Source organism: Heptranchias perlo, chromosome 7 (genome assembly GCF_035084215.1).
Source record: "Heptranchias perlo isolate sHepPer1 chromosome 7, sHepPer1.hap1, whole genome shotgun sequence".
Taxonomy (NCBI): domain Eukaryota; kingdom Metazoa; phylum Chordata; class Chondrichthyes; order Hexanchiformes; family Hexanchidae; genus Heptranchias; species Heptranchias perlo.
Window position 1 is genome coordinate 38937224 of NC_090331.1, and position 27987 is coordinate 38965210.

The following is a 27987-nucleotide window of genomic DNA, read 5'->3' on the forward strand; positions in this document are numbered from 1 at the left end:
AGCTTAGATAAATGAAATTTGAGCATGAAGCATCTGCCAACAAATTCATTTTGCAACATATTTATTATCTCAGCACTACATTTCAGATTTTTTTTTCCCCTGGACATCTGAAAATATTTTGCAGAGACTCCTAAAAATACAGTGCATGTGACCTGTGCTCTTTCAACTGCTGGTTGCTAAAATCTTTATAAGCTGTGGAGAAATGTATCAAATAAATAGTGAACGTAGATTCAGAAGAATATTCTGCTTGACCGAAGTCCTTCACATCATGAGAAAATGGGAACCCAAGTGGACTGTGAAAAAGCCTACAATGTGGTTTTCCAAAAAGCATTTGACAAAGTTCTACATAAAAGGCTATTAGTTAAGCTCAAAGCTTTGGGGATTCCTGGTAAATTGTGGGAATGAATAAGAAATTGGCTGATAGGTAGAAAACAACAGGTACTTGTTATGTCAGGATAGAGGTAAGCAGTGAGCATGGTGTCCCAGGGCACGGTGTCTGGATGAATACAGTTCCTCATTTACATTCTGAAACTCAGAGATTTGCAGATGATGAACTAGGAGAGATAGTGGAATCGGGGCTTTAAAATTACAAAATGAGGTTAGATAAAATGTGCATGTGTACAGAACAATAGCAGTTAAAATGTAACGCAGACAAGTATAAAATACTGCACATAGGAAGGACAAATAGGTGACTCCTGTACTTCATGAATGGTATTGAAATAGATAAGGATGAAGTGGATACTAGTCTTAGTCGACTCAACACAGAATATGTCCAACTGTACAGTGCTCTGGTCAAACCATGCCTTTGATTACTCTGTCGAATTCTAGTTGCCAAGAACCAAGAAACAAATTCAAGCACTGGAAGCAGTGTAGAGGAGAGCCACAAGGCTGATCCCTAGTGTATGAGGGAAGTTTGGAGAGACTTGGGGCTCTTTTAAGCCTGGAAAGAAGGTATCTGAAAGGTGATCTTATAGAAGCATGAAGATAGTTAAGGTAATGGGAAAAATAAATCTGGACTATTATTTTGAATTATGAGAGTAGGGCAAGGGAATAGAGGTTCACATTAGTATGAAGTAAGTTCAGAACTGATATGAAGTGCTTCAAAGTATGATTAGCATGCAGAATGGACTTCCAGATATAGTGATGGAGGCAAAAACCTTGAAATAATTTCAGAAACATGAATTTAGATGAGCCAAAAAACCTTCCTCATCCATAATTATCTTGTGATTATTACAAGACTAACCTCAGCTGTTGCTATTTCAGTGAAGACATTGAGAGCTCGTTCCACATTTGCTTTTTGCTTTGTTGCCATTAGGCAGCAGCTTTCCATTATGCGTAACTGGACATGGCCTTGAATAGTCTGAGGTTTAAGTTCTTTCAGGAGTTTTTCTGCTGTCATCACAGCCAACTGCTCTGACTCTTGCTTTTCAGTTGAGTTTCTATTGGTAACAGAAAACATGTGAAAAAAAAAGTTTCTTGCCTGATTTTGATCCCTGCTGACCAAGTCTTAGAATTATACTACATTAACAAATATTTTTTTCAAATGCAAGATAGCTTTACATGCAATTTCAATAGTATGTACAAGGTATCCGAACATACCCAATCCTGATAAATTACACTGGTCAACCAGTAATCTGCCTACAGACAACTTACTCATGACTTGGCACTCTAAATCCTACACAGCAAAAATTAAACTGTGCAAGGGGAAAACTAAAATAAAATTACAGTATTTTCCCCTACAAGCCTAACCTGAACTGGGAAAAATGTATTTCATTTTGTTACAGATTTTGGTTTTAGAACAGGCATAACCATGATAAAGCAAAAGGTTTGATACAATAATTTACAGATTATATAAGAATTAAAAGCGATAATAAAGCAAAATTGAATATGCAATTTAAAATCAATTAACATTATGTTTTATTCCTAGCTTTTCAAGTAAAAATACAAGACTAATATTCAATAGCAGTGTGCTCTCACCGCACATCCCCATCCAGGTTCTCAAAGACTTCACCTCCTATAGTATCGTTATCTGGATTCATACAGATCTCTATCATGTTATAAATTGCATTTTGTCCCCAGTCACTGTCCTTACGAGCCTTATTGAAGTGTCGGAGTGCATCATTTGGTTCTCCAGTAAACCTACAAAAAAGAGAAGCATTACAAACATGCCTTCATGACGAAATTGAGAGTGGATATTGAAGACATGATTACAAAGCTTTAAGGGTACAATAAACTGCCAATGTTTTATTGATGGTAAGTGGCATTGTCTGTACACTGATGCCAAAGTGGTATTTTAACTGGGAAATTACATCTTGATTTGACTTCTCAGTTCTTTTCATTAGACATTTGAAAATCGTTTGCTGCAACTCTCAAAAATCTGGGGCAGGAGGCCTGCGCCCAGACTGTAGGTTCTTTCTGGATGGATGAATTAAGATGGGTCAAACTGCCTTCCATATCCGTAATTATCTTGTGATCATTTTCTTACTCCTTCGTGCAGGCAGTGTTTGTTGGAAAGGGTCAGGGAAGAATAACATGATGTGACGGAGCAGAAAGATGGCAGTTCAGCTCCAATAGAGGGTAAAGTGATCTGTTTTTTGGGGAACTATGTATGGGGTTTCATTGCAATGTTGTTTGGGAATCAGATGTGCCAATTATTGGAAGTATTTATCACGGAGAGCCGTACCAAACTCCTGGTCTGGACCTCAGTTACGTCCATGTTAACCTCCTTCCCTTCCACATTATTTCTGTGGACCTGCAGTTCTACAGGCCACCTTTTCATCCTGCTGTATGCTCAGTTCTCTTTGCATAGCTGCACAACACTGCACAGCTGACTGTGATGATTTGGAGACCTTGGCTGCCTCCCAAATCCATGCCCAACATTCTCACAACTCACTGTTTGAATCTCTCCAATCAAGTTTCCACCTCAGCCACAGCACTGAGACAACCCCAATCAAAGTGACAAATAATATCCTCTGTGACTGCTGCATTATCCCTCCTCGTCCACTCTGAAACCATTGACACAACTGACCACATTATCCTCCTCCAACGCCTCTCCTCCATTGTCTAGCTAAGTGGCACTGCCTTCAATTATCTCCACTGTACCTATCTGATCGTAGTCAGAGAATCTCCAGTAATGGCTTCTCTTCCCCCCACTGCAGTTAACTTTGGAGCCCCCGCCAAGGATCCATCCTTGGCCTCTCCTCTTCCTCATCTACATGCTATCCCTCGGATTCATCATCCGCAGACGTAGGGTCGGCTTCCACTTGTACCCTGATGCCGTCTACCTCTCTCGACCTCTTCACCTGCTCTGTGTTGTCAAGACTGCTTGTCCGATGTCCAGTCTTGGATGAACTGCAATTTCCTCTGGTTAAACATTGGGAAGACCAAAGCAATCGTCTTTGTTATCTGCCACAATGTCTGTACTCTTGCCACCAATTCTGTCTTCCTCATGGCTGTTGTCTCAGGCAGAAGCAGACTGTTTTATCTTGAGTTGAGCTTTCAAACCCATATCCTCTCCATCATAAAGACGGCCAACTTCCATCTCTGTAAAATAGTCTTCTTTTGTCCATCTGCTGCTGAAACCCTCATACTTGCCTTTGTTACCTACAGACCCACAGACTTGACTATTCTTATGCTCACCTGGCTGGCCTCTTATTCACCATCCTAAATAAACTTCAGCACATCCAAAACTCTGCTGCCAGTATCCTATCCCACACCAAGTCCCCTCACCCATCACTGATATCAGAGTGTTCATATCGTTGCATGGCCTCGCCCCTCCCTATCTCTATAACCTGCTTCAACCCTACAAACTCTCCAGAACTTTCTGCTCCTCTGTTGCTGGCCTCTGTTGGAGCCACTGAGGTCCCACACTCTGAAATTCCCTCCCTAAATCCCTTCACCTCTCTCTCCTCCTTTCAGACCCTGCTTAAAACCCAACTCTTCGATCAAACTTTTGGTTACCCCTCCTAATATCTTTATCTTTGACTCAGTGGCATTTTTTTGATTATGCCTCTTTGAAGCACCCTGAGCCGACTTTCTACGTTAAAGGTACTATATATATACCTGGGAGTAAGAACTCTTCATCCGATGCCTGACCCAATCACCTCCCTGCCCGTGATCTTCTCCAAGGTCCCCCCCACCGCTCCTGCAACCTTCTCCAAGTGTTCTCCACCCCCACCCTGTAATCTTCTCCAAGCCCCCCGACACCCCGCCAATTTTCTCCAAGTCCCCCCCCCTTCACCTGTTGATCTTCTCCACGGCCCGGCCCAACCAGCACTCCACCACCCCCCCCACCATCTCCCTGCCGAACCACTCCACGGTGCACTCCCTTCCCTCCACCACCTCCCCCCCCCCGCCCCCCCGATCTTCTCCACAGCCTAACCTCCCCTAGCGAAAATCTACCCACCCGCTGAGTACCCAGCTCCAAGTAAAAATCGTCCATAGAGTCCAAACTTCTGGCTGAAGAGGGAAGTCTCTAGATGAACAGCCATGATTTAGGAATATAATATACTGAGGAGAAAAACTAAGCAAACTCACAGACGCAGGTGAAATTATATTGGACAATAAGGAAATGGCAGATTTGTTAAATAAATACTTAGTATCAGTTTTCAGAGTGAGAAAGAGGACAAAATGCCTGCGGTATAAAGATACCTAAAAATAAGTCAAAGGGAGGAATTTAGTGGATTTAATATAAGTAAGAAAATAGTAATGGAGAAAATAATGGGACTTAAGATAGACAAATTTCCAGGAGCTGATGGTTTCCACCTCAGGATGTTAAAAGAAATAGGGGAAGAAATTGTAGATGTGTTAGTCATCAGTTTTCCAAGCTCTCCATATTCAGCAATTGTGCCTATGAATTGGAAAATTGCAAATGTCCCTCCATTATTTAAGAAGGGAGGGAGAGAAAAATAAGGTAACTACAGACCTGTCAGCTTAACATCAGTTGTGGGGAAGTTATTGGAATCTATCATCAGGACCAGAGTGTCTGAACACTTGGACAAGTATCAAGCGATCAAAGAGAGTCAGCATGGATTTGTGAAGGGTAGGTCATGTATGACTAATCTAGTTGAATTTTTTTGAGATCACTAACGTGGATACGGAAGTATCTATGAGTTTTGTCTATATGGACTTTCAGAAGGCATTTGACAAGGTTCCGCACAATAGATTATCAAAAATGAATTGTCCGTCATTTTTGTATGTGTTTATGAATGCACAAGGAATTGGAGGTAACCTTCTGACATGGGTTCGGAATTGGTTGGGAGGTAGAAGACAGAGAGTAGGGATAATGGGAAAATTCTCTGACTGGTGGGATGTAACAAATGTTGTTCTTCAGGGATCTGTACAATGGCCTAAGCTTTTCATCATATACATCAATGACATGGATGAAGGAATAGAGAGTGTACATCAAAGATTGCAGATGACATTAAGTTAGGACGCACAGTAAGTGGTGTAGATGGGAGCAGGAAGTTACAAAGGGACATAGACAGACTAAACGAGTGGGCAAAACTACGGCAGATGGAGTTCAATGTGTGAAAGTGTGAGGTCATCCATTTTGAATCCAAGAAGGAAGAAGATTTTCTTAATGGGGAGAGACTAGAAGCCATGGAGAGCAACAGGATTTAGATTTCCATGTACACAAATCACTAAAAGCTAGACACAGGTACAAAAAGCAATCAAAGGGAGAAATGGAATGTTGGTCTTTATCTCAAGAGGGTTGGAATACAAAGCGGAGGAAGTGATGCTTCATTTGCACACAGTCTTGGTCAGACCCCATCCGGAGTACTGCATTCAGTTTTAGGGACCGTATCTTAGGAAAGATATTGACTTTGGAGGGGGTGCAGTGCAGATTCATCTGAATGATACCAATGCTTAAAAGGGTTAAATTATGAGGACAGGTTGCATAAATTTGGCTTTTTTTCCCCTCGAGTTTCGAAGGTTGAGGGGTGATCTAATTGAAGTGTTGAAAATGATAAAAAGGTTTCGATAGGGTAGACATGGAAAAACTATTTCCTATGATGGGAGAATCCAGAACAAGGAAGCAGAATCTTAAAATTAAAGTTAGGCCATTTGGTATAAAATCAGGAAGCATTTTTTCACACAAAGAGTAGTGGAAATCTGGAACTCTCTCCCCCAAAAGGCTGTGGATACAAAGTCAATTGAAATTTTCAATTGTAAACAATTTTACAACACCAAGTTATAGTCCAGCAATTTTATTTTAAATTCACAAGCTTTCGGAGGCTTCCTCCTTCGTCAGGTGAACGATGTGTCACATCGTTCACCTGACGAAGGAGGAAGCCTCCGAAAGCTTGTGAATTTAAAATAAAATTGCTGGACTATAACTTGGTGTTGTAAAATTGTTTACAATTGTCAACCCCAGTCCATCACCGGCATCTCCACATCATGAAATTTTCAAAACTGAGATTGATAGATTTTTGTTGGGTAAGGGTTTCAAGGGGATATGGAGAAAAAGTGGGTAAATAGAGTTGAGGTACAAATCATCCATGATCTAATAGAACGGCACAACAGGCACGAGGGGCTCTCCAATTTTTTTTCCCTTGTCCCTTTTCTCCTGAAAGTAGAAATGATCATGGGGATAGTTCCACAACAGTAGCCCTACAATAGCTCTCTCATTCCTATATTTTGTTGAACTATTCTACCATAGAGGCCATCACAACCAAACCCAAATCCTGGGGGTCACCATTGACCAGAAACTTAACTGGACCAGCCATATAAATACTGTGGCTACGAGAGCAGGTCAGAGGCTGGGTATTCTGCGGCGAGTGACTCACCTCCTGACTCCCCAAAGCCTTTCCACCATCTACAAGGCACAAGTCAGGAGTGTGATGGAATACTCTCCACTTGCCTGGATGAGTGCAGCTCCAACAACACTCAAGAAGCTCGACACCATCCAAGATAAAGCAGCCCGCTTAATTGGCACCCCATCCACCACCCTAAACATTCACTCCCTTCACCACCGGCGCACTGTAGCTGCAGTGTGCACCATCCACAGGATGCACTGCAGCAACTCGCCAAGGCTTCTTCGACAGCACCTCCCAAACCCGCGACCTCTACCACCTAGAAGGACAAGGACAAGGGCAGCAGGCGCATGGGAACAACACCACCTGCACGTTCCCCTCCAAGTCACACACCATCCTGACTTGGAAATATATCGCCGTTCCTTCATTGTCGCTGGGTCAAAATCCTGGAACTCCCTTCCTAACAGCACTGTGGGAGAACCATCACCACACGGACTGCAGCGGTTCAAGAAGGCGGCTCACCACCACCTTCTCGAGGGCAATTAGGGATGGGCAATAAATGCCGGCCTTGCCAGCGACGCCCACATCCCGTGAACGAATAATTAAAAAAAATTTACTGTCATTCACATACATGTTTTATGAAAATGAGAACTGGTATCCTAGCTTATTTCACCCTCCACTTCATTCAGGAAAGTGAAGACCAATTTAGTACTCTTACTACTTCCCTGGCAGTAACTGACTAACTCAGCACAGATCAGATCAAATTTGGAATCTTCCTGGTCTTTGTAACTCAATGTCACATCATGTAGTGCATTTGTTCTATGAGCCATCAGTGTTCATTTATTTTTTAAATAATTGTCATAGCTATAGGACAACTTACCAGAGGTACAATCCTTTGCAATAATTAAAACCAGGCTCAGAAGTTGGTCTTGGAGTGTGTTTTTCAGCCATGTCAAGGAATCTGGGAACTTCTTCAAGTTTTCCAGCTCTCCTCAACAAATCGATCAAACGTGCTAATGTCATAAAGTTATCTAAACAAAAAAAAAACTGTATAAATGCTAACTGTCACAGTTTGAGATTCTTTGGCCATCTTCCCCATAGGAAAGACTTGGACAGAAATTATCTTAAGTTGGGCCAGAAATCGCTCCCAAAATAACGGAGGAGCTCAACAGCACGCTCAGTTTTTAGTGGTGAATTGAAGGAGCAAGTTCCCGTGTTTGCACATGTGCAGTAAAAACGCGGAAATCGGGAACTTGCTCATAGTGGTTCGCCAGTGATATGACAACTTTGAATTAAAGGGATATTACACGCTGCAATCAGGGAAATCATTGTAAAAACACCAACTTGCTTATCTGCCTAGCTGGAAAGTAACTAATTACGCCACCAAACAGGAACGCTTAAAAATACCAGGTCTAAACTAAGTTTTAACAGCGGTTAGTCTTAATGACTGCCAAACAACTAAAAATTAACTTTCAAAAATGTGGAGTTTCATATTACTCCTTATTTCAATAGTTTTTGGTCATTAAAAAATGTAATTAAAATTTTTATTTAAATTATTTTCCCCTCTGTCTCTTCAATTTAATTCAATTATTTCTTTGGCTTTTTATAAAAAAATATTTTTTTTTTATGACATCCACAAAACTATCTTTAAATGTATGAAGTCTGCTTGCCTGCTTGAGCAATGCAGTCTGAATCTGTGGGCGTGACTTCTCTTCCTGACAGATTTTATGTGTGTGTCTTCTCCTCAGACGTTTCCAGCCGCGTGGCAACTCACGCTGCTCAGAGGCTGGGTTGAAAGCGCACATTTTGTTTCAAGTTCAAGCAATTGGACGCCACAGATCCCGCAGTAAGTATTTTCGTTAATTAAATTCACAGGAGCTGTGGTGAGCATTGCCTCGCTGCTCTGCGTGATTTCTGGCCCAATGTATTCTGAGCAAAATTTGCCCAAAATGACAGCCCCGTCAGCTGAGAGGTATTTAAAATGCAGGATGGTAAGTTGTTTTGCACAGCTTCCAAACAATGGCCAATTTGTTGTCGAGTTATTCTGGAAGACATCTAGAACCTAGCTGCTGACAAACCAGTTTGATGAGGGAATAGCAGCTTATAAAATTAGGGACACCAGAAAGTCAGTCAGGCAGCAACAGACTGCAAGGGGTCAACCTCTGCCCCAGTCAGGGCAAATTCATGCTTTCACATGAAAGGTCCACCAAAGTGGACTAGCATATGTGTGCTCTTTATTTTTTTGTAATAGGACATGAACAGAAGTCATACTGGTTGTACCAAGTGTTTCACAATCATATTCAGTGTTCTGTCTGTATGATCTACCAAATCAAGTGGCATCTTACCTAATGATAACTCGGTCCTCCTTGGGAGAGAATGAACGAGTACACTTGTGTAAGACACAGAGATCTGGTCCATAACAGACGGGCGTCTCATTGTTACACTCCCAGGTCCTGTAACTACTCCATTAGATATAGAGAAGATGATGGCGACCAGGGGAGCAGCAGACTCCACTGTGCCAGATTAGATATCAGTGGCAGACCCAAATTTGTAGCACTCACATGGAACATGCATTGCTCAGTTATTAAATCCAATGCAGGTGCCAATTAGGCCTACCCCCTTGGTGAAATTCACATATTAGCTGGTCAGAAATATTTGATATTTTTCATTCCAGTGTTTTCAAAATAGATAAATAATGACAAGTATTAGGTTACTGATCCAAATATTCTTTGGCATGTTTGCAAGGTCACCTGCTTACAAGGCGTTATCAATGTAAAGCAGTAAACAGCTACGTTTACCTGGTTTGCGCTCTAAAAGTTGTTGAAAGTGAAATACAGCTTGATCATAATCCTGCTTTCTGAACATCAGATCAGCCATCATCTATAACATATCAAAATTACTCGAATTAGAATAAATAATACACAGAAATGTGCCAAACAGTAGTAGATAAGATTTGTTAAAAAAAAGTGCTATAAAAGATGTTTGCCAGTAATCTCGTCCATAATAACGAAGCTTAGACTTATTTCATGAGAATAGTGAGGCTGTAAGACATTGGAGGGCATTATCTGTTCTTTGAATGCAGGTATCCTCTACATACTACCAGGTGTAAACCCAGGGAGAATCAAGGAGAATCACAACAACATTACTGCTTTAAGATGTTTCTGACATCTGACATCAGGGGATCACTGTGTGGCTCTCCATTTTTATGCTGTACAGGAGAAATTGCACATCATTGTTGAGAACTGTACTGCAAAATCTATTTCAGGTTCATATTTGTCATACTTAAGAGCTTGAGCACAGAGATTGGGAAAGACAGAGAGTAAACCTTTAACACAGTGAAGTGCTAAGACTGAGGACTTTGAATTGGGAATTTCAGGAGTGTGGGAATTCATTGGTAAGTAGTAAATGTGTTTTATTTTAAACTGAAATTTAACTTAGTTTAAAAACTTCAAAAAGCTGCAAGTCAGTAGTTAACAGACAATCAGCTCTAAGTCGATTCCTGACTTGGTGTTAATGATTGTGGCTGGAAGTTCACTAACCAACTGTAACCAGCGTGTGTCGGAAAGCTATATAGTACAAGGATCTTTGCAAAAGCACAGAGCTTGGGAAAGATAGAGAGTGAACCTCCGACGGAGAGAAGTGCAAAGAGAGTGAGGACGTTCAACTGGGAATTTGGTGAGTATGGGAATTAGGTGCAAAGAGGGACGGATGTGCTAAGTGATTTAAACCAAAGAACTACAGACCAAGACTGAGCGGAGCATAAAGGGAGCTGGGCGAGGAGTCAAAAATCAAGTAAAAAAAAGTGACGTCACAAGACGAGGAGTGCCAAGGGTAGGTCAGTAAGTATTTAAAAAAAAATTTTTTTTTTATTCGTTCACGGGATGTGGGCGTCGCTGGCGAGGCCAGCATTTATTGCCCATCCCTAATTGCCCTCGAGAAGGTGGTGGTGAGCCGCCTTCTTGAACTGCTGCAGTCCGTGTGGTGACGGTTCTCCCACAGTGCTGTTAGGAAGGGAGTTCCAGGATTTTGACCCAGCGACAATGAAGGAACGGCGATATATTTCCAAGTCGGGATGGTGTGTAACTTGGAGGGGAACGTGCAGGTGGTGTTGTTCCCATGTGCCTGCTGCTCTTGTCCTTCTAGGTGGTAGAGGTCGCGGGTTTGGGAGGTGCTGTCGAAGAAGCCTTGGCGAGTTGCTGCAGTGCATCCTGTGGATGGTACACACTGCAGCCACAGTGCGCCGGTGGTGAAGGGAGTGAATGTTTAGGGTGGTGGATGGGGTACCAATCAAGCGGGCTGCTTTATCTTGGATGGTGTTGAGCTTCTGGAGTGTTGTTGGAGCTGCACTCATCCAGGCAAGTGGAGAGTATTCCAGCACACCCCTGACTTGTGCCTTGTAGATGGTGGAAAGGCTTTGGGGAGTCAGGAGGTGAGTCACTCGCCGCAGAATACCCAGCCTCTGACCTGCTCTCGTAGCCACAGTATTTATATGGCTGGTCCAGTTAAGTTTCTGGTCGATGGTGACCCCCAGGATGTTGATGGTGGGGGATTCGGCGATGGTAATGCCGTTGAATGTCAAGGGGAGGTGGTTAGACTCTCTCTTGTTGGAGATGGTCATTGCCTGGCACTTATCTGGCACGAATGTTACTTGGCACTTATGAGCCCAAGCCTGGATGTTGTCCAGGTCTTGCTGCATGCGGGCTCGGACTGCTTCATTATTTGAGGGGTTGCGAATGGAACTGTGCAGTCATCAGCGAACATCCCCATTTCTGACCTTATGATGGAGGGAAGGTCATTGATGAAGCAGCTGAAGATGGTTGGGCCTAGGACACTGCCCTGAGGAACTCCTGCAGCAATGTCCTGGGGCTGAGATGATTGGCCTCCAACAACCACGACCATCTTCCTTTGTGCTAGATATGACTCCAGCCACTGGAGAGTTTTCCCCCTGATTCCCATTGACTTCAATTTTACTAGGGCTCCTTGGTGCCACACTCGGTCAAATGCTGCCTTGATGTCAAGGGCAGTCACTCTCACCTCACCTCTGGAATTCAGCTCTTTTGTCCATGTTTGGACCAAGGCTGTAATGAGGTCTGGAGTCGAGTGGTCCTGGCGGAACCCAAACTGAGCATCGGTGAGCAGGTTATTGGTGAGTAAGTGCCGCTTGATAGCACTGTCGATGACACCTTCCACCACTTTGCTGATGATTGAGAGTAGACTGATGGGGCGGTAATTGGCCGGATTGGATTTGTCCTGCTTTTTGTGGACAGGACATACCTGGGCAATTTTCCACATTGTCGGGTGGATGCCAGTTTTGTAGCTGTAATGGAACAGCTTGGCTAGAGGCGCAGCTCGTTCTGGAGCACAAGTCTTCAGTACTACAGCTGGGATGTTGTCGGGGCCCATAGCCTTTGCTGTATCCAGTGCACTCAGCCGTTTCTTGATATCACGTGGAATGAATCGAATTGGCCGAAGACTGTCTTCCGTGATGGTGGGGATGTCGGGAGGAGGCTGAGATGGATCATCCACTCAGCACTTCTGGCTGAAGATGGTTGCAAATGCTTCAGCCTTGTCTTTTGCACTCACGTGCTGGACTCCACCATCATTGAGGATGGGTATGTTTGCAGAGCCTCCTCCTCCCGTTAGTTGTTTAATTGTCCACCACCATTCACGACTGGATGTGGCAGGACTGCAGAGCTTTGATCTGATCCGTTGGTTGTGGAATCGCTTAGCTCTGTCTATAGCATGTTGCTTCTGCTGTTTAGCATGCATGTAGTCCTGAGTTGTAGCTTCACCAGGTTGGCACCTCATTTTTAGGTACGCCTGGTGCTGCTCCTGGCATGCTCTTCTACACTCCTCATTGAACCAGGGTTGATCCCCTGGCTTGTTGGTAATGGTAGAGTGAGGAATATGCCGGGCCATGAGGTTACAGATTGTGCTGGAATACAATTCTGCTGCTGCTGATGGCCCACAGCGCCTCATGGATGCCCAGTTTTGAGCTGCTAGATCCGTTCTGAATCTATCCCATTTAGCACGGTGGTAGTGCCACACAACACGTTGGATGGTGTCCTCAGTGCAAAGACGGGACTTCATCTCCACGAGGACTGTGCGGTGGTCACTCCTACCAATACTGTCATGGACAGATGCATTTGCGACAGGTAGATTGGTGAGGACGAGGTCAAGTAAGTTTTTCCCTCTTGTTGGTTCGCTCACCACCTGCCGCAGGCCCAGTCTAGCAGCTATGTCCTTCAGGACTCGGCCAGCTCGGTCAGTGGTGGTGCTACCGAGCCACTCTTGGTGATGGACATTGAAGTCCCCCACCCAGAGTACATTTTGTGCCCTTGCTACCCTCAGTGCTTCTCCAAGTGGTGCTCAACATGGAGGAGGACTGATTCATCAGCTGAGGGAGGACGGTAGGTGGTAATCAGCAGGAGGTTTCCTTGCCCATGTTTGACCTGATGCCATGAGATTTCATGGGGTCCAGAGTCAATGTTGAGGACTCCCAGGGCCACTCCCTCCTGACTGTATATCACTGTACCGCCACCTCTGGTGGGTCTGTCCTGCCGGTGGGACAGGACATACCCAGGGATGGTGATGGAAGAGTCTGGGACGTTGGCTGAAAGATATGATTCTGTGAGTATGGCTATGTCAGGCTGTTGCTTGACTAGTCTGTGGGACAGCTCTCCCAATTTTGGCACAAGTCCCCAGATGTTAGTAAGGAGGACCTTGCAGGGTCGACTGGGCTTGGTGTTTTGCCGTTGTCGTGTCCGGTGCCTAGTGGTCCGATGCCGGGTGGTCCGTCCGGTTTTTTTCTTATTATGACTTTTCGTAGCGAGATTTTACAACTGAGTGGCTTGCTAGGCCATTTCAGAGGGCAATTAAGAATCAACCACATTGCTGTGGGTCTGGAGTCACATATGGGCCAGACCGGGTAAGGACGGCAGGTTTCCTTCCCTAAAGGACATTAGTGAACCAGATGGGTTTTTACAACAATCCGGTAGTTTCATGGCCATCATTACTGATACTAGTATTTTAATTCAAGATTTTTTTTAAATTTTAATTAATTGAATTTAAATTCGCCAGCTGCCGTGGCGGGATTTGAACTCATAACTCTGGATTTTAGTCCAGTAACATAACCACTATGCTACCGTACCCCATTTAATTCATTGGTTAGTGTTTTTATGGTTATTGAGTATTCTAGTAAATCTTTTCTGCATCCTCTCTAAGACCTTGACATCCTTCCTAAAGTGTGGTGCCCAGAAGTGAACACAATACACCAGCTGAGGCCTAACGAGAGTTTTATAAAGGTTTAGTATAACTTCCTTGCTTTTATACTCTATCCCTCTATTAATAAAGCCCAGGATCCCATATGCTTTTGAAACAACCTTCTCAATTTGTCCTGCCACCTTCAAAGATTTGTGTATGTGCACCCCCAAGTCTCTCTGTTCCTGCACCCCCTTCAAAATTGCACCATTAAGATTATATTGCCTCTCCTCATTCTTCCTACCAAAATGCACCACTTCACACTTCTCGGTGTTAAATTTCATCTGCCATGTGTCTGCCCATTTCACCAGTCTATCTATGTCCTCCTGAAGTCTGTTTTTATCCTCCACATCGTTTACTACATTTCCGAGTTTCGTGTCATCTGCAAACTTTGAAATTATACCCTCTATACCCAAGTCCAGGTCATTAACATGTATCAAAAAGAGCAGTGGTCCTAATACTGACCCCTGGGGAATACCCCTGTATACTTCCCTCCAGTCTGAAAAACTACTCTCTGCTTTCTGTCCCTTAGCCAATTTTGTATCCACGCTGCCATTGTCCCTTTAATCCCACGGCCTTTAATTTTGCTAATAAGTCTATTATGTGGTACTTTATCAAATGCCTTTTGAAAGTCCATATACACATCAACCCTCTCCGTTACTTCAGCAAAGAACTCAATCAAGTTAGTCAAACACGATTTTCCTTTAACACATCTGCAGTAAGTGTCTGCAACTCGAGGAACTTCGGATCAGAGTTGTTGAGCTGGAGTCTAAGGTGCAGACATAGCGATGCATCAGGGAGGGGAAGAGTTACCTCGACACTGTGACCTAGGAGGCAGTCACACCCCTTAGGTTAGGTAGTGGTTTAGATTTGATTAGTGGTCACGAGGATGTGACTGTGAGTCAGCAGTTAAGGGGACCCCAGATGCAGTGGTGGAGGGGCCTCAGCCTTTGCCTTTGTCCAACAGGTATGAGGTACTTGCTACCTGTGTGGATTAGAACAAAGACTCAGGAAGGATGGGCAAATTGACCAGGGCACCGTGGTACAGAAGGCCATTCAAGTGGAGGAAGCAAAAAGGAATGTGGTTGTGTTAGGGGATAGTATAGTCGGGGATAGATACTGTTCTCTTCAGCCGCGACCGGGAGTCCCGAAGGCTGTATTGCCTGCCCGGTGCCAGGGTTAAGGACATCTCCTTGCAGCTGGTGAAGAACTTGAAGCAGGAAGGGGAGGATCCAGTTGTCGTGGTCCACGTAGGAACCAAAGGCATAGGTAGAACTAGGAATGAGATTCTGCTGAGGTAGTTTGAGGAGCTAGGATCCAAATTAAAAAGCAGAACCTCAAAAGGTAATAATCTCTGGATCACTACCTGAGCCACGTGCAAATTGGCATAGGGACAAACAGATTAAATGGTTAAATGCGTGGCTGAAAGAGTAGTGTGGGAAGCAGGAGTTTCAATTCATGGGGCACTGGCACCAATACTGGGGAAAGGAGGTTGGGACAGGCTCCACTTAAACCGGGCTGGGATCAGTGTCCTGGTGAATTGAAGAACTAGGGCGGTAGATAAGACTTTAAACTAATAAGGAGAGGGAGGGTTCAGGCAAAGGTAAATTTATAAGAGAAAAGTCAAGGCTGTCGAGCAGAGAGGCGATATGGGTAAAGGCAAGGAGAGTGTGTTAGGAAGAGACAGAGAGTTTAACAAAGGCAATAGGGCATTAGTGACTAAAGTCACATCAGGGAAAAATAGTAAAAAAAGTTAAAATTAAAGGCACTATATCTAAATGCACAAAGCATTCGTAACAAGATAGATGAAATAATGGCACAAATAGAGGTAAATGGGTTTGATATAGTAGCCATTACTGAAACGTGGTTGCAGGGTGACCAAGGTTGGGAACTACATATTCCAGGGTACTTGACTTTTAGAAAAAATAGGCAAAATAGAAAAGGGAGGGGGAGGGATTGCCCTGATAATAAAGGATGAGATAAAGAGACTAGTGAGAAAGGATCTTAGCTCAGAAAATCAGGTTGTAGAATCAGTATGGGTGGAGCTAAGAAATAATAAGGGGTAGAAAACACTGGTGGGAGTAGTTTATAGGCCCCCTAACAGTAGTTAAAGTGTTGGACAGAGTATAAATCAGGAAATTAGAGAAGCATGTAACAAGGGTAATGCAATATTCATGTGGGACTTTAACCTTCATATAGATTAGGCAAACCAATTTGGCAAAAGTAGTTTGGAGGACAAGTTCATGGAATGCATTCAAGACAGTTTTCTAGAACAATATGTTGAGAAACCAACTACGGAACAGGCTATTTTAGATCTAGTATTGTGTAATCAGACAGGGTCAAATGGTAGTCTTATAGTTAAGGAGCCTATGTGGAGAAGTGATCATAATATGATAGGATTTCATAATTAGTTTGAGAGTGATGTAGTTAAGTCTGAAACTAGGGTCTTATTTTTAAAAAAAACATAATTATGTAGGTATGAGAGGCAAGTTGGTTAAGGTAGATTGGGAAGTTAGATTAAAATATATGAAGGTAGATAAGCAATGGCAAACATTTAAAGAAATAGTTCATAATTCTCAATAAATATACATTCCCTTGAGGAATAAAAACTCCACAGGAAAAGTGATCTAACCATGGCTAACTAAAGAAGTTAAGGACAGTATTAGATTAAAAGAAGATGCTTACAATGTTGCCAAAAAGAGTAAGCCTGAGGATTGGGAAGGTTTTACAAATCAGCAAAGGATAACTAAGAAATTGATGGAGAAAATAGAATGAGAGTAAACTAGCAAGAAATATAAAAACAGATTGTAAGAGCTTCTACAAGTATGTAAAAGGAAAGAGATTAGCAAAAGTAAACGTGGGTCCCTTAGAGGCAGAGACAGGAGAAATTATGACGAGACATTAAACAAATCTTTTGTATCTGTCTTCACAGTAGAAGACACAAAAAAAATACCGGAAATAGTGGGGAACCAAGGGTCTAAAGAGAAGGAGGAACTTAAAGTAATTAATATTAGTAAATAAAAAGTACCGGAGAAATTAATGGGAGTAAAAGCCGACAAATCCCCTGGACCTGTTGGCCTACATCCTAGGGTTTTAAAAGACGTGGCTGCAGAGATAATGGATGCATTGGTTTTGATCTTCCAGAATCCCCTATTCTAGAACAGTCCCTGTGGATTGGAAGGTAGCAAATGTATAGCAAATGTAACCCCACTATTCAAGAAAGAAGGGCGAGAGAAAACAGGGAACCATATGCCAGTTAGCCTGACATCAGAAGTAGGGAAAATGCTAGAATCTATTATTAAGGACGTAGTAACAGGGCACTTGAAAAATCAAAACATGATTGGGCAGAGTCAACACGGTTTTATGAAAGGGAAATTGTGTTTGAAAATCTATTAGTTTTTTGAGGATGTAACTAGCTGGGTAGATAAGGGGGAAACCAGTGGGTGTAGTATATTTGGATTTTCAAAAGGCATTTGAAACAGTGCCACACAAGAGGTTGTTACACAAGATTAGGGCTCATGGGATTGGGGGTAACATATCAGCATGGATATAGGATTGGTTAACAAACAGAAAACCGTAAGTAGGAATAAACAGGTCATTTTCGGGTTGGCAGGTTGTAACTTGTGGGGTGCCACAAGGATCAGTGCTTGGGCCTCAGCTGTTTACAATATATATCAATGACTTAGACGAGGGGACCGAGTGTAATGTTTCCAAGTTTGCTGATGATACAAAGCTAGGTGAGAAAGTAAGTTATGAGGAGGACGCAAAGAGGCTGCAAAGGGATATAGACAGGTTAAGTAAGTGGGCGATAAGGTAGCAGATGGAGTATAATGTGGAGAAAAGTGAAATTATCCACTTTGGTAAGAAAAATAGAAAAGCAGAATATTTTTTGAAAGGTGATAGCAAGAATTGTTGGTATTCAGAGGAATCACAGAAAGTTAACATGCAGGTACAGCAAGCAATCAGGAAGGCAAATGGTATGTTAACCTTTATTGCAAGGGGGTTGAATATAAGTGTAAGGAGGTCTTGCTGCAATTATATAGAGCTTTGGTGAGACCACACCTGGAGTACTGTGTACAGTTTTGGTGTCCTCACCTGAGGAAGGATATAGTTGCCTTGGAGGGGGTGCAATGAAGGTTCACTAGATTGATTCCTGGGATGAGAGGATTGTCCTACGAGTAGAATGGGCCTATATTCTCTGGAATTTAGAAGAATGAGAGATGATCTCTTTGAAACATATAAAATTCTTTGAGGACTTGATAGTGTAGATGCTGAGAGGCTGTTTTCCCTGGCTGGAGAGTCTAGAACTAGGGGTCATAGTCTCAAGGTAAGGGTTCGGCCATTTAGGACCGAGATGAGGAAAGATTTCTTCTCTCAGTGGGTGGTGAATCTTTGGAATTATCTACCTCAGAGGGCCGTGGATGCTCAGTTGTTGAGTATATTCATGACTGAGATCGATAGATTTTTGGATACTACGGAAATCAACGGATAGGGCGGGAAAGTGGAGTTGAGGTAGAAGATCAGCCATGATATTACTAAATGGCAGAGCAGGCTCAAGGGGCCGTATGGCCTACTCCTACACCTATTTCTTATGTTCTTATAAGATGACTCACTAAAATGACAGACTAGCAATCAGGAAGATTAGACTGCAGCACAAGTGGAGAGCAACATTTAACACTTAAATGACCTCTAAGCATAGCTAATTCAAGACATGCCTGGAAAGTCCTGTTCTCGCACTAATTTTGGATAAATTGTTTGCTGCGATTGGTTTCCATGATTGCTCTTGCATGGCGACTACTCACGGTATTTAGGATTTGTGCAATATGCATTCCGTGTGAGCTCCCCTTCACAGGTTGCTTACCTAAGGAACCATTCATGAGGTCAACAGCTGAGGCTGATGTAAATAGTTCAAGCAACCATCTAAACTACAGCATTCTCAACTGCAACTGAAAAGAAAGTGTTTAAACTGTCAAATTCCTGGACAATGGAATTTTCTCAACCATTCACCACCAGATGCTGCACTGGAGCTCATGCTATAGGAAGTGAGGGAAAAGAGGCCTGTCCTCCTTTGCACTGAAGGGCAACTCCACAGAAACAACAAGTGCAGCTAGGCTGGCAGGTAATAGCCAACAGGGTGAACAACATTCAAATGACCAGGATCCATATGTGCCAGAAGATGGCAGACCTGAAGAAAACTGGCATGGTAAGGACATCAAACAGCTTTTCTGTCAAATAGCTGCCCCACGTACACATTCCACAGCATTTCCTCATAATCTGGTATCCTTTTACTGATATCACATCCAAATTATTCATAACAACCTTAGTGCTCTAGTGCTTACCATGCATAGCCATATTGCAGCATGACTCAAACATGAGCTCCAGCTTGCATCTCAAATGTTATTTTCTTTTCTGTCCCCACTACTAATTATTTGCATACTCAATGTTTTAGTGGTGCTACCTATAATTCTAAGATTAACAATTGTTGGTTCATGACTTGGTTGTTTGACTTCCTTTGATAATGGCAAGAAAGGGTTAATTCAGTAGCTTATGCAGATCCTGTTGGTAAGTTGATAATGTAAATGCTAATATAATCCGAACTGATTAATGCAAGACTGTTCAGTGAACCAAATTTAGGCATCATTAACTTCTATGCATAAGCTAAGTGGTAAACCCCAGAGGTTTTTTTGACGAGGAGTTAAGGTGTATGGATTCGTCTGATGCCCTTGATGAATGTTCTTGTCAGGGTATCAATCTCAATTTTCTTGTAGTGCCATAGTATAGGTGTGGGCAGCCATACCTGGTGCCATCTCACATCCATGGCATCCCTTTCTCATTCCTCTCCCATTAAATTGAATCAGAGGGGAGTCCTGAAAGATACTCAATGGCACACAAATAAATGTGTAGCAACAAAAATAAATGAACACTGGAGATTTAGTGACATAATTGGCAGAGAACCTTCCAACACTTAAAAAATCAGTTAACAGCAATGACATAAAGGTCTCCATTACCTATTACGTTACGCTTTCATTTTTACTAACCATGGTAGCTGCATCATTATCTTGGTCGCTTTTCAGCAGAACTGCACATTGATGCTGACAGGCATCAATATCATCCTGGGCAAGATACAACTGAGCAAGCTCCAGCATCACCTATCACAGGAGACAATAAGGATTCAGCATGACATAACACTACAAAATATTTGGAAGATACATTATTCCACAAGTATGGAAGACCGTAGCTCTCAAGCCTCATTTGGGGAAACGGTGTTACTATTCTTTTCTAGAAAATGTAATTAATTGTATTTTGGATATATCGGAACATTTAATTATGGAATATACCTTTTACTGCTTTTTCTTGTTAGATGGTTCATAAGAAGGCCCTTAATGAAATTCAAGTTTATGATCTTCTGTCAACATCACTGATTTTTATTTTTCTATATATAACAAAAATAATAATCAACAATGAGGCCAGTGAAAAATATCAGTGTACATATATCATATTTTCCAATTGGGATTGTTGCATTTGCTGTGGTAATTGTGAAATGATGTGTCATTTCAAATACAACAGTGTACCAAAATATGGATTTTAGAAAAAATTAACTTCCGAGAGTCACCTCTTTTTTGGCAGTTGTGTTTTTTTTAAATCAAACAGGAAAGATCTAATTTCAGAGCATGTGGCCTGGTTTTCAGGGCCACCTGTGAGCTTAAAGACCCCATGTTTCCAAATTACCAACTTCTTCACTTTGGAGATGCTGAGATTTCCTACAGATTCGCTGAGATTCTAGTTTGAATTCCCACACATACGTAGGATTTCAGTAGGATATGATTTCCTGTGTGATACTGCCTGCAGTCAGCATGCCCTCCCTACACAAACAGACAGCAGTTATTTTCAGCCAAGTATTTGTCTTTTATCCTCTTAATTTCTAGGCATTTTACAACACTTTTTTCTTTTGTATAGGAATTAGGAAGATTGGCCTCTCTACACCACTCGTACCCATTCAGATTACAGACAAATATCTGGGTGCTGGTCTCAGGAAGCAAGCAAATAAAGTAGAACACTTTGCCTCAGTAGTTCATTAGAAGATGGTAAACGACTCCAATCCAGCACATGAAATCCAGGTTTATTTATATATTCAAAAGGCGAGGTTTGAATGGCAGTTTTCCAATCACTACACTCTGTTGAGTGTTCATTGTAATGTCGATTATACATAGATGTTGCAACATCATGGAAAATTAAGGAAAAAAAAAATCTGTATGCCAACCAAGGCCCAGTAACAGCCAAGCCCAGCCCAGAGACCAGAAACCCCACCCCATTGTAATCTGAACAGGAGATAATGTGCACTGAGGATGCACCCATCACCTTCCCCCTGTCCATTTTTGGATTCTCTCCTCCTGATTTTTCTCCCATTCTCTTCTTCCGGAAGGCAATGATTCAAACTTCCATGAGTGCTGCTCCTGTACCTCACCCAAGTGGCACTCTCCAAGCAAATGAATATTATTAGAGTATTCAACTGTGGTGGTATAACAGCTGAGTCAATCCCATCCTCACCCAATATAAAGACACACATGCTTTCCAGTAAGGATCACTGAATAGTGATAAGAAGTGGGAACCCTGACTGATTGATTTTTCTTCTCCCCGGTCCTATTAATGCTACAAAAGCAACTACTAAAACTCTATTGATGATTAGCATAAACACAACTACTGCAGGAGCTGGTAAAGACCTGTAATATAAAAAGAATTTAGAAATGCAAAACATCAGAGATAGACCACATCTCAGATTTAGTTTCTTCAATTAGGACCAAATAAAAGCCACCAAAGGCTTGATATTAATTATTGCTTTCAGCACCTTTACTTTGGTCAAGAAATTTCATTTAGAGGTTTACAATGATGAGGAAAGAAACCTGCTTTATAGGCCTGTCATTATTTTTCACTTAGTGCTGTTCCTCTGGTCTAAACAAAAAATTGATTGCTTTCACAAGCACAGTTCATCTCATATATTCAAAACTATTTTAAAGCACTTCATTTTAGTAGCATCAGGTAGAATATTTAATAATCTTTACTCAAGCTTTCTAATTATCTCTGAAAGCAGTGTTTGATATCACAATCTTCATATTCCAGGATAACTATGTAAACAAGCACATTCTTCCCCTGTGAAATGAAAGTATAGTCCAGGATTTTTGAAGTCACCGCATACAATAACCTAGCAACTGCATAACTAACCTTGTGATCATTCTCATAATAGACAAGTGCCTCTTTGTAGAACTTAATTGCTTTTTCATAGTCGCGTTGGTCTGTAGAATGCTTTGCTATCTCAGCACAAATCTCTGCTGCAAGTTGCTTCTGGGCAGGCACTGCTTCAGTCTGTTCTAACTGAACTCGTTTTAACACCTGAGCCTGGACCTCCCGTGCCTGTTCAGAAAATGGCGGGAACAAAAAAATGAGTGGCATAGTTGTCAAATTCTAAAATGGCAGAAAATAAAATTGATAGTATACTTCGAACACAGATAAAATACACGCAAAAATATTCTCATTGTTCACATTTTAATTGCTAAGCACGTGGGATACTAAATCTATGATGTGAGACACATTGGCTATTGTAAACGATAGGTATTTTTCACACAGAATAACAAATGCCTGCTGTAAACAAAGATCCACTTCAATATAACATACAGAAATAATTACAATTTGAAGCAGATTCAATGCTGTCATCATTTTTCTAAAAGCATGCTATTAAGTATACCGTCAAGCAGAGTAAAGTCAAGCAAATGTAGGAAATAAGGAGGTGCAAGTAACAATAACCTTCAATTCTTATTGATAAACAAAAACTTTTTGGGAGGTTATAGAGGGAAAGGTAGATTACTCTTTAGCTTCAGTCATATTTATATTAACCAAATAAAGATACAAGTACTCTAAATAACATAGGTAATGTAAGCAATGGAACTGTGGAATAAAAAATTCAGAGGGACACCCATGCAGATTCCAGAATACTATTGAGATCCAAAATAACTATGAACTCCAACTAACTATATACATGGGTATGAGAAGTACCTGTTTGGGTCCCATGCAGGGGGAATTATTGGTTGTGGGTTCATTTGTAAAGATTTATTTTAACAACCAGCAGACACAGGTTAAAGTGGTCTAGAATGCTGTACTTTGTCTGACAAGCTACTTATGCTTAATTTTTCAGTGAGATTTCCCATGTTGTCCTTTTTCATTGGTTGTTAGATCTCCAGAGATTCACACTTGCTTCTGCCAACTTCATACCACACATGCCCAGACCAGACACGTACTGCAAGAATGAAATAAATTTTATCTTTGATTTTGTTGCTACTGCTGCTCTCTCCTACCTGACTCTGCTCCAACGGCCCTGTTGTTAATCTTGTCAATATTGCCTCTCGTCTCATCCCTCCCATATTGTAAGTAGGTTGAAGTCAGATCATATCTTTGAATTGAAATCACCTGAGGGCTGAGCTTTGACTATCTACTGCGCAATTTCTTTTATATGGGTTTTTAAAGTTGGCTGCATATAGTGACACCACTATTCCTGGCTATAATGGAGATGATTGGGTAATTCTTCCGTCAATCACTTCTGGAGACCGCACTGCTGTAAGTGAATGGGATTGATTTTACACACAATTTGTATTATGTAACTATCCCCCACTTTGCTGGAGAAATCACCCTGCTTTTATCAGGAGACGTTGCTGTAGTTTTGCTCATGAGTTCTGTTTGCTGTAGTTCGTAGAAACGCTTTTTAAATAGATTCTGTAAATAGACTGTTTGCTTTGCTGTTTGATGAGTAAATAGATTTTGTTTGCTGTAAGTCCTGCCCTTCCTCTAACTCATTGGCTGACATTTTGTTTAAAGTTTGCTATTTTGGCTTTATTGCGAATTTGCATGTCCAGAAATCAGGATTCAGGAGGAACAACTGTTCAATAAATACAATGATAAGTTCTATAAGCTCCTTAAGTAGTGAAGCATCTGTAACACCAGGGTAATCGGTATTCTAGAACATGATAGTTGCTTCCAGCAAGGAGGCTATTAGCAATCATAGGTCAGGAGTGTTTTAGACAGCTCGGAAATTTAGGAATGGACTTGGTTGACTTACCTGGAAATGTAAAAGTATTGAGAGAGAATTCTAGGTTACAGAAAACTCAGCTGAGGTTATCCAAATCAAAAATGAACCATCTTCATTGACCTGAGGTCTTGAAAAGCACAATATAAATGCAAATTCTTTCATTCTTTCTAGCCACTAAGTCACTTTCCCCTGCCATTTCTCCACTTCCCTTTAGGATACTGCGTAGTTAGAGGAGCGGACACTATATTTTGTAGTCCAGACCAAGAGACCCAGATGCTTTGTTACCTCCCGGGTGCTAGAGTAAGGGACATTTCAGAAAGACTGGAAAAGATAATGGAAGGGGAGGAAGAGCAACCACCAGTCATCATGGTCCATGTGGGAACCAACAACATAGGAATGGAAAGGCCTGAAGTCCTGCAAAAGGAGTTTAGAGGATTAGGAAGCAGGCTTACAGATATAAGATATTTATACAGATCAGCCACAATCTAATTGAATGGCAAAACAGGCTTGAGGGGCTGAATGGCCTACTCCTGTTCCAATGTTCCTTACGAGCAGGACTTCAAGGGTATTAATGCTGCTAAAACAGGGAAATGATTGGAAGATTATGGAGCTCAACACATAACTGAAATGGATGGCATCAGAAAAAGGAGCCATTCTACAAGGATGGGCCACATCTGAATAGGAAGGAAGCTAATGAACTGGCAAAATTGATAAATAGGAAAGTGAAAAGTCTTTTAAACTAGGAAGAAAGGGAGCAGGGAAAATGAAAGCAATCAGTAAGAGCAAGTAGAGAAGGTAGAAATAGCTATGGTTAGTATACAAATAAAGAATTTAGAAAAGAGGATAGCATTCAGAAGGAATAAAGGGTGTAAAAGAGGACAGACAAATTGGACAGTTATAAGCAGGGAAAAGACAAAAAGAATGAGGTGTTAGTGTGGGCAAAAAAACCCAACAGAAATGGAATAGTGTTAAATATGAACAAAAAATAGCATGTATTGCAAAGCTCGAAGTGTAAGAAATAAAATGGGGGAATTAGAAGCAATTATGTCCCAGGAAGACATAGATTTAATAGCACTAACAAAAATTTGGCTGCAAACAGGGCAGAAGTGGAAAATAAACATATTGTGCTATAATATTTGTAGGAGGGACAAAACAAGAAAAGAGTAGCAGCAATATTGGTGAAAGAGGATATAGATGTTGTAGCGAGCCACTGGTGTACACAGAATCATGGAGCACAGAGGAGAAACTGTTTCCACTGGCAGGAAGGTGGATAACCAGACAATACAGATTTAAGGTAACTGGCAAAAGAACCGGAGGGGAGATGAGGAGAAATATGTTGCACAATGAGTTGTAATGATCTGGAATGCACTGCCTGAAAGGTGGTGGAAGCAGATTCAATAGTAACTTTCAAAAGGGAATCAGATATATACTTGAAAAGCAAACATTTGCAGGGCTATCGGAAAAGAGCTAGGGAGTGGAACCAATTGGATAGTTCGTTCAAAGAGCAAGCACAATCAAGGTGGGCCAAATGGACTCCTGTGCTGTATGATATCGATAGCAACTAAAATGTACAAAAGCCAGATATTGTAGTCAAATAATAAATAAGTAATTTTTTTTCTGATATTTATTTTAATGTGAGTACTTTATGCACTCCAGTGATGCATTCCAATTTGAGCAAAGCAAAATTATGCTACGAAAGAGACACCGTTACCGCATTGGGATGTGGGCGTCGCTGGCAAGGCCAGCATTTATTGCCCATCCCTAATTGCCCTTGAGAAGGTGGTGGTGAGCTGCCTCTTGAACCGCTGCAGTCCATGCGGTGAAGGTTCTCCCACAGTGCTGTTAGGTAGGGAGTTCCAGGATTTTGACCCAGCGACGATGAAGGAACGGTGAAATATTTTCAAGTCGGGATGGTGTGTGACTTGGAGGGGAACGTGCAGGTGGTGTTGTTCCCATGTGCCTGCTGCCCTTGTCCTTCTAGGTGGTAGAGGTCGCGGGTTTGGGAAGCGCTGTCGAAGAAGTCTTGGCGAGTTGCTGCAGTGCATCCTGTGGATGGTACACACTGCAGCCACAGTGCGCCGGTGGTGAAGGGAGTGAATGTTTAGGGTGGTGGATGGGGTGCCAATCAAGCGGGCTGCTTTGTCCTGGATGGTGTCGAGCTTCTTGAGTGTTGTTGGAACTGCACTCATCCAGGCAAGTGGAGAGTATTCCATCACACTCCTGACTTGTGACTTGTGGATAGTGGAAAGGGTTTGGGGAGTCAGGAGGTGAGTCACTCGCCGCAGAATACCCAGCCTCTGACCTGCTCTTGTAGCCACAGTATTTATACGGCTGGTCCAGTTAAGTTTCTGGTCAATGGTGACCCCCAGGATGTTGATGGTGGGGGATTCGGCGATGGTAATGCCACTGAATGTCAAGGGGAGGTGTTTAGACTTTCTCTTGTTGGAGATGGTCTTTGCCTGGCACTTGTCTGGCGCGAATGTTACTTGCCACTTATGAGCCTAAGCCTGGATGTTGTCCAGGTCTTGCTGCATGCAGGCATGCTTCATTTTCTGAGGGGTTGCGAATGGAACTGAACACTGTGCAATCATCAGCGAACATCCCCATTTCTGACCTTATGATGGAGGGAAGGTCATTGATGAAGCAGCTGAAGATGGTTGGACCTAGGACACTGCCCTGAGGAACTCCTATAGCAATGTCCTGGGGCTGAGTTGATTGGCCTCCAACAGCCACTACCATCTTCCTTTGTGCTAGGTATGACTCCAGCCACTGCAGAGTTTTCCTCCTGATTCCCGTTGACTTCAATTTTACTAGGGCTCCTTGGTGCCACACTCGGTCAAACGCTGCCATGATGCCTTGTTTCACTGTATATAATCACTTTTGCAGACATTATTTGAAGATGTGCAAATTTTGAAAGCTTAATATATCTGGGGCAGTGCGGTTGATGTGGTGTATACTTGACTTCCAAAAGACGATTGATAAAATGCCACATAATAGGCTTGTCAGCAAAGTTGAAGCCCATGGAATAAAAGGGGCAGTGGTAGTATGGGTATAAGAACATAAGAAATAGAAGCAGGAGTAGGCCATCCGGCTCCTTAAGCCTGCTCCGCCATTCAACAAGATCATGGCTGATCTTCCACCTCAACGTCATTTTCCTGCACCATCCCCATATCCCTTGATGCCTTTAATATCCAGAAATCTATCGATCTCTGTTTTGAATGTTACATCCTCAAAAAACTCCAATAGGTTTGTCAAACATGATTTCCCTTTCATAAATCCACGTTGACTCTGCCAAATCCTGTTATTATTTTCTAAGTGTCCTGTTATCACATCCTTTATAATTGATTCTAGCATTTTCCCTACTACTGATGTCAGGCTAACAGGTCTGTAGTTCCCTGTTTTAGAAACATAGGAACATAGAAAATAGGAGCAGGAGTAGGCCATTCGGCCCTTCGAGCCTGCTCCGCCATTCAATATGATCATGGCTGACCCTCTATCTCAATACCATATTCCCGCTCCCACCCCATACCCCTTGATGCCTTTTGTGTCTAGAAATCTATCTAGCTCCATCTTAAATATTTGTAAACAATTTTACAACACCAAGTTATAGTCCAACAAATTTATTTTAAATTTCACTAGCTTTCGGAGGCTTCCTCCTTCCTCAGGTGAATGTTGTGAATGGTGAATGTTTCCACAACATTCACCTGAGGAAGGAGGAAGCCTCCGAAAGCTTGTGAAATTTAAAATAAATTTGTTGGACTATAACTTGGTGTTGTAAAATTGTTTACAATTGTCAACCCCAGTCCATCACCGGCATCTCCACATCATCTTAAATATATTCAGTGACTTGGCCTCCACAGCCTTCTGTGGTAGAGAATTCCACAGGTTCACTACCAT

The 27987-nt window shown here is 42.1% G+C and overlaps 1 protein-coding gene across 2 annotated transcripts in view; it reads right to left on the reverse strand.

Annotated features, from left to right (window-relative positions):
- Positions 1-27987, reverse strand: part of ttc21b (tetratricopeptide repeat domain 21B) — a 111721-nt gene that overhangs the window by 24415 nt on the left and 59319 nt on the right. For both annotated transcript variants that reach the window (XM_067987356.1, XM_067987357.1), the window contains 6 exons: positions 22236-22424; positions 20054-20164; positions 9554-9635; positions 7636-7786; positions 1978-2139; positions 1244-1439 (listed from right to left, as the gene is read on the reverse strand). In XM_067987356.1, coding sequence (XP_067843457.1) covers positions 1244-1439; positions 1978-2139; positions 7636-7786; positions 9554-9635; positions 20054-20164; positions 22236-22424 — 891 coding nt within the window. The remainder of the gene's footprint in view (positions 1-1243; positions 1440-1977; positions 2140-7635; positions 7787-9553; positions 9636-20053; positions 20165-22235; positions 22425-27987) is intronic.